At 45.0% G+C, this 17,043-nt stretch overlaps 1 protein-coding gene across 1 annotated transcript; it reads right to left on the bottom strand.

The window, feature by feature from the left end:
• Nucleotides 1-5,860: 5,860 nt before the first annotated feature.
• LOC112073952 (vesicle-associated membrane protein 7-like) lies at nt 5,861-14,487 on the bottom strand. The gene is given in 12 exon segments (XM_070440337.1): nt 5,861-6,023; nt 6,096-6,134; nt 6,136-6,189; nt 6,295-6,359; nt 6,476-6,563; nt 9,552-9,578; nt 9,580-9,647; nt 9,650-9,676; nt 9,679-9,688; nt 12,831-12,888; nt 13,010-13,197; nt 14,254-14,487. Coding segments are annotated over 11 exon segments (651 nt in total). The 5' UTR covers nt 13,156-13,197; nt 14,254-14,487; the 3' UTR covers nt 5,861-5,954.
• Nucleotides 14,488-17,043: the final 2,556 nt, after the last annotated feature.

Below are 17,043 nucleotides of genomic sequence, written 5' to 3'. Positions count from 1 at the left end.
ACGTGCTCGCCAGTGCCAGTAAGTCAACTAGCAAGGCATTGTGGTTCTTTTTATCGTTATGATAAGCAGAAATAAGGAAGTACTATCTCTCATAGTATTAATGTGGCAGTTCTCTTTCAAACAACCCCCTGGCCTTGTAACGTTACACAGCTAATAGCTAACGTTAACCCACAGAACTAATAGCTATTGATAGTGCAACCCTCAGTAACAGTACAGATGAAAAATGATCAGGCCCATTTTACTGTAGTTATGGTTGAAACAAGTCTAGGTTGGAACGGTTGCTGTAATAAGTTTGATTACTAATATGTGGATGTACATCACGAGATGTAGTGCATGTCGTAATTTAGGTGGTGTGCTAGATGTATAGTGGAGTTGCAGTGGAGTACAGTAAGTGTATGTGATGTTACAGTTAAGATGTAGGTAGATGTACGTAAATTGTCGTGGATGGTCGTAGATGTAGGTAGGCTGTCAGTAGTGTATGTAGATTACATAGGATGTCTAGTGAAGTGTGCTACTCTACATCTTACTGTACATCCTACTATACATCTTACTGTACATCCTACTGCACACCTCACTATACATCTTACTGCACACCCTACTCTACATCTTACTGTACATCCTACTCTACATCTTACTGTACATCCTACATAATAAGAATCAAACTTATTACAGCAACCGTTCCAACCTAGACTTGTTTTCAACCATCATTTCTACAGTAAAATGGGCCTGATCATTTTCATCTGTACTGTTACTGAGGGTTGCACTATCAATAGCTAGTTAGCTTGCTGTGGCTAACGTTAGCTATTAGCTGTGTAACGTTACAAGGCCAGGGGGGTTGTTTGAAAGAGAAACTCACATCTAATACTATGAGAGATAGTACTCCCTTATTTCTGCTTATCATAACCTGATATAAAATGACCACAATGCCTTGCTAGTTGACTTACTGGTCCACTGTCGACGCACTGTTTCCTGCAGCATTCTGCCCTGTTCTGAAATAACTCCCTGGGTTTACCACCATCATGCTGTGGATGGTTGGTCAGGACGAGTCGTTTTATTAATTTGTTCGTTTTGAGAGACTCATTACTAAGTATTTCCCCACACAAAACACATTGTGGGCGCTCCTAGTTATTTCTCAAAGTTTGTATGAAAGAGACAAAATGTCATCACTGTATTTGCGTTTCAAGCCGATTGAGTTCAGTCAGAACTGGTGGCTAGCATGAGTCCATTTCATGACAGCGGTGAGTGATGGCGAATGAGAATAACAAGTCAGCGGCTTGAACGACAGCTCCGCAGCGTACGGGTCGCGGTTTTCAAGAAAACTGCAGAAAAAAGATCCGGTAAACAGCGAAGCACACGGGCATCTCMCCTCTACAACCTCTCCCACTCCGCAGCTGCCAAACTCAGCAGAGACCGCTGATAAGCAGCACTGAACCGAGAGCGCAGTTGCACAAATCAATTCCAGTAATTAATGAAATAATTCTACATTTACGTCACGACCCACCATGAATAGGTCCGTGACCCATACTTTAAGAAATGCTGCTGTACACATTACATCAGTCACTCATTCACAATTTGACAAGCACTTGATTATACCTCGTATTTCAGGGTGGCATCCCTCGTGTGGCAGTAACCTTGGTATGAAACTCTTTAGTAATAAAATGCAATTGCAGACAGACACATCCAGAGTACCTCAGTAGTCTATAGTAAAGATCTGTGTGGAGAAACAGGAGACAATGCTCTTTATACAACCTACCATCAATCACATCTTMACAYTGTTGCATTGGATTAGATACAAAGTATCTAAGATGAGTAAAACATGTCTAGACTGGTTTCTCACTCTACTACCTCGGCCTTGAGGCTGGGTCACTATCAGTAGGAGCAGACAGTTCTCAGCCTGAGAACTAAAACAGTACATCTCCATTTAACCAGTACGTTTCCCCCATTGCACATTGGAAGCCTACAATGGTTATCACACATACAGTTGAAGTCAGAAGTTTACATACACTGTTTTTAACCACTCCACAAATTTCTTGTCAACCAACTAGTTTTGGTAAGTCGGTTAGGACATCTACTTTATGCATGACACAAGTCATTTTCCAACAATTGTTTACAGACAGATTATTTCACTGTATCACAATTCCAGTGGGTCAGAAGTTTACATACACTAAGTTGACTGTGGCTTTAAGACTGGAAAATTCCAGAAAATTATGTCATGGCTTTAGAAGCTTCTGATAGGCTAATTGACATCATTTGAGTCAATTGGAGGTGTACCTGTGGATGTATTTCAAGGCCTACCTTCAAACTCACTGCCTCTTCGCTTGACATCATGGAAGATCAGAAGAAATCAGCCAAGACCTCAGGAAAAAAATTGTAGACCTCCACAAGTCTGGTTCATCCTTGGGAGCAATTTCCAAACGCCTGAAGGTACCACGTTCATCTGTACAAACAATAGTACGCAAGTATAAACACCATGGGACCACGCAGCCGTCATACCGCTCAGGAAGGAGACGCGTTCTGTCTCCTAGAGATGAACGTACTTTGGTGTGAAAAGTGTCTATTGATTCATAAGACCCTTTTCTTCAATCTTTTTTCTAACCTAATTTCCTGTAACAACTGAACAGAGAGACATTGTAACTGTGTCTGGACAATAACTAAACAAGCAGGCCATCACAGCAGAGTGTTATAGAAACAGAGAGAGATACACCTGTAATGTACCATGTCCTTGATCATCCATGGTAATAGACATACAGGTGTAGTTTAGTAGCACTAGGTATGTAGGTAGGTACGACTGATCCTGACAGGGTACTACACAGAGACATGACATGTTAGTTTAGTAGCACTAGGTATGTAGGTAGGTACAGACTGATCCTGACAGGTAGCTACACAGAGACATGACAGGTGTAGTTTAGTAGCACTAGGTATGTAGGTAGGTACAGACTGATCCTGACAGGGTAGCTACACAGAGACATGACAGGTGTAGTTTAGTAGCACTAGGATGTAGGTAGGTACAGATGATCCTGACAGGGTAACTACACAGAGACATTACAGTGTAGTTTAGTAGCACTAGGTATGTAGGTAGGTACAGACTGATCCTGACAGGGTAACTACACAGAGACATTACAGGTGTAGTTTAGTAGCACTAGGTATGTAGGTAGGTACAGACTGATCCTGACAGGGTAGCTACACAGAGACATTACAGGTGTAGTTTAGTAGCACTAGGTATGTAGGTAGGTACAGACTGATCCTGACAGGGTAGCTACACAGAGATTACAGGTGTAGTTTAGTAGCACTAGGTATGTAGGTAGTACAGACTGATCCTGACAGGGTAACTACACAGAGACAGACAGGTGTGTAGTTTAGTAGCACTAGGTATGTAGGTAGGTACAGACTGATCCTGACAGGGTAACTACACAGAGACATTACAGGTGTAGTTTAGTAGCACTAGGTATGTAGGTAGGTACAGACTGATCCTGACAGGGTAACTACACAGAGACATTACAGGTGTAGTTTAGTAGCACTAGGTATGTAGGTAGGTACAGACTGATCCTGACAGGGTAACTACACAGAGACATGACAGGTGTAGTTTAGTAGCACTAGGTATGTAGGTAGGTACAGACTGATCCTGACAGGGTAACTACACAGAGACATGACAGGTGTAGTTTAGTAGCACTAGGTATGTAGGTAGGTACAGACTGATCCTGACAGGGTACTACACAGAGACATTACAGGTGTAGTTTAGTAGCACTAGGTATGTAGGTAGGTACAGACTGATCCTGACAGGGTAACTACACAGAGACATGACAGGTGTAGTTTAGTAGCACTAGGTATGTAGGTAGGTACAGACTGATCCTGACAGGGTAGCTACACAGAGACATGACAGGTGTAGTTTAGTAGCACTAGGTATGTAGGTAGGTACAGACTGATCCTGACAGGTAACTACACAGAGACATGACAGGTGTAGTTTAGTAGCACTAGGTATGTAGGTAGGTACAGACTGATCCTGACAGGGTAACTACACAGAGACATTACAGGTGTAGTTTAGTAGCACTAGGTATGTAGGTAGTACAGACTGATTTTGACAGGGTAAACTACACAGAGACATGACAGGTGTAGTTTAGTAGCACTAGGTATGTAGGTAGGTACAGACTGATCCTGACAGGGTAAACTACCAGAGACATGACAGGTGTAGTTTAGTAGCACTAGGTATGTAGGTAGGTACAGACTGATCCTGACAGGGTAACTACACAGAGACAGAGACATGTAATAGGTTTCTCTGTCTGGGTACAGACCTATCCTGAGCGGTATACCGTATTTGACTATATACCGGTATTTATGCACGGACCGGTTTGGGTTATAACTTTACCTTATTACTGTATTTGAATGTTTGGTTTGTTACATGTGATACCCAGTGTCACGTTCATTTTTATAGTTTACTGCGCTACTTGAGTCATCCCTCTCCGCTTTCCACACAGACCGAGCTAGTTAATAAAAGAGTCAGAGCAAACGTAGCTAGCTAATACAGCCTGTCCTGTAGAGGCTTACATCAGCATGTTGCTTGTGCAACAGTATCTTCTATATCAGAGGAATAGGCGAAGCATGAATATGTTGGCTATATGAATAAAGATTTAATGTAGCCAAAGATTATAAGGTCCCCTAGGAAACACTGAACATCACTTTGGTTCCTACCCTGTCACAATAACTCATCCATGGCATTTTCATTCATTGTCAAACAACACTGTAATCAAAGTGCCCACCAGTATTTATATTCTAACTATAGAATTATAATAAACATTATATTTCCATGATYCCAAAAGTGTTTTGATSTAAATCGCAATTTGGTTAAAAATAAGGCCTARTATTTTTTCACATATCGTGGTAATGTGGAAATGAGTTCAGGAAATGCAGAAATTGATGGAAATGATTTTAGTTTGAAGTTGAATTGAACAGTATAAAACAATCTGAATGGAGAAAAACCCATTGAAATAATGTAGAATGTATGTGTTGCCACCCTAGGGTCACTACTCATAAAGCAAATGTAGAACTTTTATTAATCAAAAACATTAAATACCGTCACAAATGTGAAAAATACCATGATATGATGTATTGGCCATATCGCCCAGCCCTACTTACAGGTACACAGAGAGACATATTACAGACATCTAAATGTCTATGTCTGGGTACAGATGCATGCTGGTCCAGTGGCTTAATCTGCTGGACTGACTGGGGGGGACAATCTGGAGCTGGAGAGGGGTAAGGTTGGAGCAAAAGCCTGCACAGCCAGTATCTCTCCAGGACCTGGGTTGGGTTGGCCATCCCTCTACAGCACGATGAGAGGACCATGGTCTGGTCTGGAGGACAGTATGGAGGACAGCTGTTTGGCCTGTAGAGCCCTGGATGAGAGGACCATGGTCTGGACTGGAGGACAGCTGTTTGTTAGGCCTGTAGAGCCCTGGATGAGAGGACCATGGTCTGGACTGGAGAACAGTATGGAGGACAGCTGTTTGGCCTGTAGAGCCCTGGATGAGAGGACCATGGTCTGGAGGACAGTATGGAGGACAGCTGTTTGTTAGGCCTGTAGAGCCCTGGGTGAGGACCATGGTCTGGAGGACAGTATGGAGGACTTCCTGAATTCCACTAGCACAATATCTTCAGGCTGCATATCCAACAATCACAAGTCTTTGGACAGATAAACACACCTCATTCTCTTGTTTAGGAACAGAAAGCAAGACAATCACAACGTTGTTAAATCTCCACTATCTGGATGCCTTGTGGTGTCACCATCCTGTCCAATAGAAGACACTCTCCTCCCTGCTGACTGGAAGACAAGAGGAGAGACAGGAGGAGAAGAGGGATTCTTTTCCCTGTGGGTCCGCTCTTGTCTTCTTTCTCTTGCTTCCTCTTTTCCTCCCCCTCTCTCCTCGTCCTCCCCCTCTTCTCCCCCGTTCGCCCCCTTCTTATTTCCTGATGCAGTTGGGCCAGCTGAGTCCTCCGCAGGCTGCAGACACAACTACATACAGGACCACCTGACGAGAACACAGAACATAGTTCAGACTATTTACACACACACACACAGGTGAACAGACAGACAGTACTACCAATGACACCACCACCACGACGACAGTCAGTTTGAGTTCTTCTCATACACATAGCTCTGGCCAGGTTACGACTGGTGGTCTTAAAACTCACAGACTGGAGGAGAGAGGAAGTTGTGCTGCTCTGAGCCGGGTTATAGGCGTAGTAGTAGGATAGTCGGTGTATAGTTGAGTAATTGTAGTAGATTAGAATGTGACTCACTGAGCCGACCAGGTTCTCTGTTTTATCATCAGCAACTCCAACTTCCTCCCTCTGAGCCACCAAGTCTGTAGGAAACACAGAGTAAACCCAAGAAACTAAAGTACACTGGATCCTCAGACACTAGACACTTCTCCCCGAGCCCCTATACAGCGGTGGATTTAGGATTGGAGTCTTATCTCACCGATGTTGTGCACCATGATGCCTTTCAGATCGTCAACCTGCAGCTGAGTCTCAGCCAGGCGATCTGATGGAGGACAGGAATGGTGCTTCTAGAAAGACAGAGGAGAGACAGAGAGGAAGAGAAGAGAAGAGAAGAGGGAAGAAGAGAGAGAGAGAGAGAGAGAGAGAGAGGAGAGAGAGAGAAGAGAGAGAGAGAGAGAGAGAGAGAGAGAGAGAGAGAGACACAGAGAAGGAGAGAGGATCAGTGGTATGGTGTTCATGTGACTGAAGGTAAAAATACAAGTCACTAAAGCAGTCCACTAAACACAGACAGCTCACTAACACAGACAGTCCTCACTAAACACAGACAGTCCTCACAAAACACAGACAGTCCTCACTAAACACAGACAGTCCTCACTAAACACAGACAGTCCTCACTAACACACAGACAGTCCTCACTAACACACAGACAGTCCTCACTAACACACAGACAGTCCTCACTAAACACACAGACAGTCCTCACTAACACAGACAGTCCTCACTACACACAGACAGTCCTCACTAACACAGCCCATAACACACAGATGGAATGTGTGTTTTCAGTGGTGTGGTCATGTGCTCAGAGTTCCCCCAGAGGCAAGTTCATGTTCCCCTACGAGCCCTCCTGCCTTACTCAACCTCCTTTCAGTCCAGTCTTTTATCCACTAACCCTTCCTCCAGCTTCCCCACAGCCATAATCCGTTCAGCCCGTCGCTGTAAGACCCCTGCTCTGGCCCTTTAAGACGGATGTGTGTTCCTAATCTCCCCTGCTATTAGCATGCATTCTGAGTCTGTTCCGTGAGCGTTAGGCTTCGCTCTTAAACGGCTCTTGGCCTTAAACGGCTCTTTGTTCAGTAGTGCTTTAAATGTACCTAAAACCATGTAAAAATAGCTCATCTCTAATGTAAAGCCTACAAAATTGCCTGGGATTATGTCAGATGACATGCGGTTCACTTACATTTTAACAGACCAAATGTTTAGATGAGAGAGTGAAATAAGCAAGCAGGAAGAAGAAAGCGAAAGTTTGTTGTGGTGAAACAGCACTTTAGTTTGTTTTATAAACAATTAGCTATACGTTATATATGTCTAAGACATTACACATTTAAAACCTTTGTTTTAAAGTGCTTCACAGTGCATTCGGAGGATTCAGACCCCTTGACTTTTTCCACATTTTGTTTCGTTACAGCCTTATTCCATCCCACTGCCTGTCACTAAGGGAGTACCCCAAGCTCATCCTAGGCCCCACACTCTTCTCAAATTACATCAACAACATACTCAGCGGTAGAAGCTCTCTCATCCCTTTATATGCAGATGATAAGTCTTATACTCAGCTGGCCCCTCGGATTTGTGTTAAATGCTCTTCAACAAAGCTTCTTATGTCTATAAGCTTTCTCTCCCTTAACCTGTTCTGAACATCCCAAAACAAAGGTCATGTGGTTTGTTAAGAAGAATGCCCCTCTCCCACAGGTGTGTTACTACCTCTGAGGGTTTAGAGCTTGTAGTCACCTCATACAAGTACTTGGGAGTATGGCTAGACGGTACACTGTCCTTCTCTCAGACATATCAAAGCTGAGGCTAAAGTTAAATCTAGACTTGGTTTCCTCTATCGTAATCGCTCCTCTTTCACCACAGCTGCCAAACTACCCTGATTCAGAAGACCATCCTACCCATGCTAGGTTAGGAACATAATTTATAGACGGCAGGTAAGGGTGCTCTCCAAGCGGCTAGATGTTCTTTACCATTCGCGCTCAGATTTGCAACCAATACTCTTTAGGACACATCACTGCACTCCTCTGTAAACTGGACATCTCTGTATACCCTCCGACCCTGGTTGATCCTAATTATAAAACCCTCTTAGGGCTCACTCCCCCTATCTGAGATATCTAATGCAGCCCTCATCCTCCACACAACAACCCGTCTGCCAGTCCCATTCTGTTAAAGGTCCCCAAACAACACATCCCTGGGTCGCTCTCTTTTCAGTTCGCTGCAGCTAGCGACTGGAACGAGCTGCAACAAACAACTCAAACTGGACCGTTTATATCCATTCTTCATCAGACTCAATCATGGACCTCTTACTGACAGTTGTGGCTGCTTTATGTGATGTATTATGTCTCTACCTTCTTACCCTTTGTGCTTGTGTCTGTGCCCAATAATGTTTATACCATGTTGTGTTTGCTCCATGTTGTGATGCTGTTGTCTTAGGTTCTCTTTATGTAGTGTTATGTTGTCTCTCTTAACGCGATGTGTGTTTGTCCTATATTTAATTGATTGGTGAGTGTCTGCAGAGATGGATGTCCTTCTGGAAGGTTCTCCCATGTCCACAGAGGTACTCTCTCCCCGATTGCTCAGCCTTGGCTGGACGGCAGCTCTAGAAGAGTCTTGGTGGTTCCACATTTCTTTCATTTAAGAATGATGAAGGCCATTGTGTTCTTGGGGACCTTCAATGCTGCAAAAATGTTTTGGTACCGTCCCCAGATCTTGTGCCTCGACACAATCCTGTCTCGGAGCTCTACGGACAATTCCTTTTGCTCTGACATGCACTGTCAACTGTGGGACCTTATATAGACAGGTGTGTGCCTTTCCAAATCATGTCCAATCAATTGAATTTACCACAGGGGGACTCCAATCAAGTTGTAGAAACATCTCAAGGATGATCAATGAAACAGGATGCACCAGAGCTCAATGTTGAGTCTCATAGGAGGGAGAAAGGCAGGGAAGGGGGCAGGGAGGGAAGGGGGAGAGAGGCAGGGGGGTGGTGCAGCAGCAGCCCAGTCACTGAGTGAGAGGAGAGCAGCATTATCAATGGGACTTGTGTTCATTTGACCTTGCGGGCGGGTTTGGATTGATCATTATTCTGGAAATGTCAGCTACACCTGGCAACCCTGTGTCACAGCCTGTTCTGACCACTCACTACCATTTACAGGTGTGTTCTCATCATCGCAGTAGCCAGAGTGGAGGATAACTAACTCACCATCTGATCAGGGAGTGTGGTGTGTGTGGTGTTGTGTGTGTGTGTGTGTGTTGTGTGTGTGTGTGTGTGTGTTTGTGTGGTGTCTCACCATCTGAGCCATCAGAGTGGAGGAGAAACTCTGAGTTCATTGCGTAGGGAAGAGCTGTCTGAGCTCTGGAACCATACGTGGTCTGGAAACGCTTCTCACCTCTCCCAGGAACGTGAACGCACGGACCGCTCAAAGTCCTAGCAGACAGTTAACACAGTCAGACACTACAGTCCCAACAGACAGACAATACACACTACAGTCCGACAGACGACAATACACACTGCAGTCCCCACAGACAGACAGACAGACATACACACTGCAGTCCAGACAGACAGACAATACACACTGCAGTCCCGACAGACAGACAATACACACTGCAGTCCTAGCAGACAGACAGACAGTTAACACAGTCAGACACTACAGTCCCAACAGACAGACAGACAATACACACTGCAGCCGACAGACAGACAATACACACTGCAGTCCCGACAGACAGACGACAATACACACTGCAGTCCAGACAGACAGACGACAATACACACTGCAGTCCTAGCAGACAGACAGACAATACACACTGCAGTCCCGACAGACAGACAGACAATACACACTGCGTCCAGACAGACAGACAGACAATACACACGCAGTCTAGCAGACACAGCACATACACACTGCAGTCCAGACAGACAGACAGACAATACACACTGCAGTCCAGACAGACAGACAGACAATACACACTGCAGTCCTAGCAGACAGACAGACAATACACACTGCAGTCCTAGCAGACAGACAGACAGTTAACACAGTCAGACACTACAGTCCCAACAGACAGACAGACAATACACACTGCAGTTCAGACAGACCGACAATACACACTGCAGTCCAGACAGACAGACAGACAATACACACTGCAGTCCAGACAGACAGACAGACAATACACACTGCAGTCCTAGCAGACAGACAGACAATACACACTGCAGTCCTAGCAGACAGACAGACAGTAACACAGTCAGACACTACAGTCCCAACAGACAGACAGACAATACACACTGCAGTTCAGACAGACCGACAATACACACTGCAGTCCAGACAGACAGACAGACAATACACACTGCAGTCCAGACAGACAGACAGACAATACACACTGCAGTCCTAGCAGACAGACAGACAGTTAACACAGTCAGACACTACAGTCCCAACAGACAGACAGACAATACCACATGCAGTCCTAGCAGACAGACAGACAGACAATACACACTGCAGTCCTAGCAGACAGACAGACAGACGACAATACACACTGCAGTCCTGAGCAGACAGACAGACAATACACACTGCGCAGTCCCGACAGACAGACAATACACACTGCAGTCCCGACAGACAGACAATACACACTGCAGTCCGACAGACAGACAATACACACTGCAGTCCCGACAGACAGACAATACACACTGCAGTCCCGACAGACAGACAATACACACTGCAGTCCCGACAGACAAGCAATACACACTGCAGTCCCGACAGACAGACAATACACACTGCAGTCCGACAGACAGACAATCACACTGCAGTCCCGACACGACAGACAATACACACTGCAGTCCCGACAGACAGACAATACACACGCAGTCCAGACAGCAGACAATACACACTGCAGTCCAGACAGACAGACAGACAATACACACTGCAGTCCCGACACAGACAATACACACTGCAGTCCCGAGCAGACAGACAGACAATACACAGTGCAGTCCCGACGACAGACAGACAATACACACTGCAGTCCGACAGACAGACAGACAATACACACTGCAGTCCCGACAGACAGACAGTACACACTGCAGTCCCGACAGACAGACAATACACACTGCAGTCCCGACAGACAGACAGACAATACACACTGCAGTCCCGACAGACAGACAGACAATACACACTGCAGTCCCGACAGACAGACACGACCTAAATCCTTTAGGACTCTAGGGGGAGGGGGGTTCATTTAGACCCTTTAGGTATAAAACATGTTTTATGAAACATTGAATTTCCTTACTGCTATCCAGCCCATAGAAACGCATTGGATAACAGATTCATACTTGGAGAAACAAAGTCAAACAAATGATCAAAAAGGAAGTTAAAGGTCTGTCTGTCCTATATCGGAGAAAAAATATTTTAGTTTCTGTCTTATATATATATTTTTTTGTCAATTTTCTTTTTTTGGGGGGGGGGGGGGGGCTAAACTACTTCCATATACACTGAGTGTAGAATACATGAAGAACACCAGCTCTGTCCATGACAGACTGACCAGGTGAACCAACCATTTTTCAACAGGATAAAGCCCCATGCCACAAGGCCAGGACTATACAGGAATGGTTCCACAAGCATGACAGTGAATTCAGCTTACTGCAGTGGCCTGCCCAGTCACCAGATCTCAATCTAATGGAGTATTGTGGGATGAAATGGAACGAGCTATTTGGAGTAGAGATCCACTACCAGCCAACTTGACACAACAGTGGGAAGCATTGGAGTCAAAAATGGGCCAGTATCCCTGTGGAACGCTTTCGACACGTTGTAGAGTCCATGCTCTGACAAATGGAGGCTGTTCTGAGGGCAAAGGGGGGGAGCAACTCAATATTAGGAAGGTGTTGTTAATGTTTTGTACACTCAGTTTATACTTCCTACCTTCAGACGAGGCTTGTGGGTGTCCTAGATCAAACCAACCAACGGGTTCGTGAGAGTATCACCTTTCCATAGTGGGGTCATATTATTGTGTAGTGCAAACTGTTCTGAAGCTACAGATTGAAGTTGTCAGACCGGCGGTACCGACCCCAGGCATGGGGGTCGTAGAGCCAAATGGAGAACGCCATCGTGTTCGTAAGAGTCTCATCTTTCCATATTGTGGTCATTATTTTTAATAGGCCAAACCGTTCAGATGCTACAGACGTTGTTGTGAGAAGACTGATTTTCAGGAAGTCTCATGCACTGACAAACACTAGCCGCAGATTAAATTGCCCGATGTTGATGTGATTTATATATAATGCTAATTAGATTTCAGTGGGTGCGCGGACATCAACTCTAAGGGGTTAACAGTTGACTAAAAAAATACTGCAGCACATCCATATAGAATTGTAAATGACTCAAGATACAGAGATACACCAAAGCACACTACATACTCACACATTAAAACTAAAGCCTGTATACTCACATCATCAGTGATACAGAGATACACCAAAGCACACTACATACTCACACATTAAAACTAAAGCCTGTATACTCACATCATCAGTGATACAGAGATACATCAAAGCACACTACATACTCACACATTAAAACTAAAGCCTGTATACTCACATCATCAGTGATACAGAGGTATATGATTCTGTCATGGCAGATGTAGTGGAAGAGATAGCTGAAGGAGAAGACAAGATACTCAGTCAGATTTGATCTTCACCTTCACACTAACATACATACAGTACAAGTAGAACAGGACTATCCAACTCCAGGTGTGGCTGTCTGAGTGTTAACCCTACCTGCCATGGCTGTAGGTGAGCTTGTTGTTCTCGGATGGTATCTTAGCTAGGATCTGTTCTGTCACCTCCAGGAAATTACCGCCACACCACGCATGCTTCGCCAGGACGGTACTGCCGCGGGCAACCACCGCAAACAGGATCGCCATGGTTGTGGACACGGTCAGGGAGGACAGCTGGTCAGGGATTCACTGAGAGTGAAGGACAACAATGGAGAGAGGGATAGAGTGAAATGGTGGGTTAAGATAGTTTCACCACTAAGCTAGTGGCGAGGTAGGCAATGAATAGTAGCCAGGTCAACAACAACATTGTTAAGATCAACAACACTGACATGTAGCTAACTAGKCTAGTGTAATAAATACCATTTAAAATAACACAAGCATATTGCTATTACATTGTTATAACTAACTTCTTTCTAAGCAGGGTTTCTCACACACTTATAAACAGATACAGAGACCCACACACACACACCCAAGGACAGAGGGCTGACGTAAACCTTTCATAAACACTGATAAGGAAAGGCTTTGATCAAAAGAGTGCTTGGGTCCGCATTTCACGAAATAATGAGACACACACACATAACCAGAGGGTGACACGCACACACAAAATCTCCTGCTTAGCTGAACATTTGATAACAAAGAACTTTTGCTATAAGACTCAGAAGGTGACGCCCAGCTCATCAGGACCAATCTGAGAAGACAACAACCTGTCCAGAACCAACCAAAGGACCAGAACTTCCAGACTCAACCTACTTTCTGTGTTGTATAAAATGTCTATGCATTCTGTTATCTGGGCTTTTTCTGGAGGTTCTCTATGAGCCGAAGGAACGAGACCGTATACGCTTGTACCAGATATCTTTACTCTTAAATAAAGCTGTCGCTTGTCATACAATTTACCACCTTGTCCGAATCGATCCTTGACCGGCTCGCCCTTCTCAATATCCAATTATCAACACTAGCTAACTAACTAACCAACCAAATCCAATGCACTAGCTAGCCGTTTGCCTGCAAGGTGAACGTCTGGTGACATCAGCAAGAGATTCACCACCGTGGCTAACTTTACATGACCGTTTTTGTTTTGTATAAAAGTACTGTAGCTAAGTAACGTTATGTTGCTGGCTGGTCAGTATAACTGTGGTAAACTTAAACTAAGATTACGATCATCATGGTACCTCATCGTTAGCGATACTACGACCAGTTAAAATGTTTTGTTGGCAGTAACAAACAATAAAGCATCATTATACACACCTGCGAGGCTCTGCAGTCTTCAAAACGATGTGTTTTCAACATTTAAACAACGGTGTCGATAATCCTATCGAATGACTTCTGCTTTCCAGATCATTCGAAGCTTTCTCCGGTTCCATCCAGGGAAATGTGGTTGTTTTGGACTAGGAACTACTGCTTACAATGAATATGCATGATAAATATTTGAACAACACTTCTTTGTGTACAACTACTTTCTGGTTGTGTCTCTTACTAACGTCACGTATTTTTCAATTTATGTCACATTTAAGCGACGAAACAGGAAGCAACGCAGTTGAGAGATGTAACCAAAGATGTATATCTAAACCAAGATAGACCACTGCCTGTCGTTTCCAATAAGAAAACATTAGTCATAGTGGGCAGAGCCAAGCACGCTAGTGAGATCCTAATTGCCTACGGAAGGCCAAACGGTTCAAATCATCTTACCTGGAACACGTTTTAACACTTGTAATGATTTTCAAATGTTTTATTTCACCTTTATTTAACCAGGTAGGCTAGTCGAGAACAAGTTCTCATTTGCAACTGCGACCTGGCCAATATAAAGCAAAGCAGTTCGACACATACAACAACAGAGTTACACATGGAATAAACAAAACATACAGTCAATAATACAGTAGAACAAAATAAATCTATATACAGTGAGTGCAAATTAGGTGAGATAAGGGAGGTAAGGCAATAAATAGGCCATGGTGGTGAAGTAATTATAATATAGCAATTACACACTGGAATGGTAGATGTGCAGGAGATGAATGTGCAAGTAGAGATACTGGGGTGCAAAGGAGCAAGATAAATAAATACAGTATTGGTTATGCGGTAGATGAATGGGCTGTTTACAGATGGGCTGTGTACAGGTGCAGTGATCTATGAACTGCTCTGACAGCTGGTGCTTAAAGTTAGTGAGGGAGATGTCTCCAGCTTCAGTGATTGTTGCAGTTCGTTCCAGTCATTGGCAGCAGAGAGCTGGAAGGAAAGGCGACCAAAGGAGGAATTGGCTTTGGGGGTGGGTAGTATATGGGGCTTTGGTGACAAAATGGATAGCACTGTGATAGACTGCATCCAATTTGTTGAGTAGAGTGTTGGAGGCTATTTTGTAAATGACATCGCCGTAGTCGAGGATCGGTAGGATGGTCAGTTTTACGAGGGTATGTTTGGCAGCATGAGCAAAGGATGCTTGTTGCGGAATAGGAAGCCGATTCTAGATTTAATTTTGCATTGGAGATGCTTAATGTGAGTCTGGAAGGAGAGTTTACAGTCTAACCAGACACCTAGGTATTTGTAGTTATCCACACATTCTAAGTCAGAGCCGTCCAGAGTAGTGATGCTGGACGGGTGGGTAGGTGCGGGCAGTGATCGGTTGAATAGCATTGAATAACATGGAACAAACATAGTCTGTCCCACAGTTGGGTAAAGAAAGTTTGTAGTCAACAAAGTATGCAGGAGTCATGAAGCAAATAGCAAAATGCACAATCATTTAAAAAAATGTATAACGACTTGGGGCTAGCCATTGTAAGTGCAGAGTCACTCGCCCCAACAGTGCTTGAGGGGAGCGAATGCTCGGAGAGAGAGGGGGGGGGTGAGTTTGGTGTAGTGGGGTACCTGTACCAGACAGGGGGAGACAGGCCAGGGCAGACGGTGAACAGAGAGGGGTGAGTGTGGTGGGGTACCTGTACCAGACAGAGGGGAGACAGGCCAGGGCAGACGGTGAACAGAGAGGGGGGGGGGGGGGGGGGTACCTGTACCAGACAGGGGGAGACAGGCCAGGGCAGACGGTGAACAGAGGGGGGGGGGGGTACCTGTACCAAACAGGGGGAGACAGGCCAGGGCAGACGGTGAACAGAGAGGGTGAGTGTGGTGGGGGTACCTGTACCAGACAGGGGGAGACAGGCCAGGCAGACAGTGAACAGAGAGGGGGGGGGGGGGCAGGTACCAGACAGGGGGAGCAGGCCAGGGCAGACGTGAACAGATCGCCAGGTGGAATCCAAGCAGCAGTGCAGCAGGCAACAAGAGGAGGTGTCACACCCACTTGGGAGAAGCTTTATTTCTGGAGTCCGATTTCTTGTAGAAATGCCAGTGATGATCTCTGAACAGCAGGAGGGGCTTCAGAGGACGCTTCAAAGACTCCTGACACTTGTTGGGCCCAAAGGCCTTTTACTTCAAACCTTAGTGCTAATTGAATTTGTATCTGTCTTAGCAAGCCTGGGAGCCTTAACTCAGCATTCAGTCCCCATAGAGTAAAATATATCATTGTAATGTACTTTCATTTTGCTTTTTCTTCTTGGCTTTCAAAATAGCATCAGACCAAACACTACTCACTCAGTTCCCGGTTGGATGCTGTCCCAGGTCTCTGCTGTTTGTTTGCTAGATCACCCATATAGCTTGGAGAAAGAAAACCTCGGAAGCAGTAATCTCTCTGGTTCATTCTGTTCAAAATGAGGTTGTAGGTTTGGAGTTTTGATCGGAGAGAAGGCAGCTGTGGAGCGAAGCCATGCTGTGGAGCGAAGGCCATGCTGTGGAGCGAAGGCCATGCGTGGAGCGAAGGCCTGCTGTGGAGCGAAGGCCATGCTGTGGAGCGAAGGCCATGCTGTGGAGCGAAGGCCATGCGTGGAGCGAAGGCCATGCTGTGGAGCGAAGGCCATGCTGTGGAGGGTAGCATCCTGCATACATACCTGCCGAAAAATACAAGTTTATCTCACTCCAAATCTATCCTTTGTGAAAAAACATGTTAAAAAAATGTGAGCTCACATTAAGCTGTGTGTGATTGAGCAAGTGATCCTG

This window comes from Salvelinus sp. IW2-2015, unplaced genomic scaffold (genome assembly GCF_002910315.2).
Source record: "Salvelinus sp. IW2-2015 unplaced genomic scaffold, ASM291031v2 Un_scaffold2436, whole genome shotgun sequence".
Taxonomy (NCBI): Eukaryota; Metazoa; Chordata; class Actinopteri; order Salmoniformes; family Salmonidae; genus Salvelinus; species Salvelinus sp. IW2-2015.
Note: the sequence above shows the minus strand (reverse complement) of the source record. Positions and strands in the feature narration are given on the sequence as shown.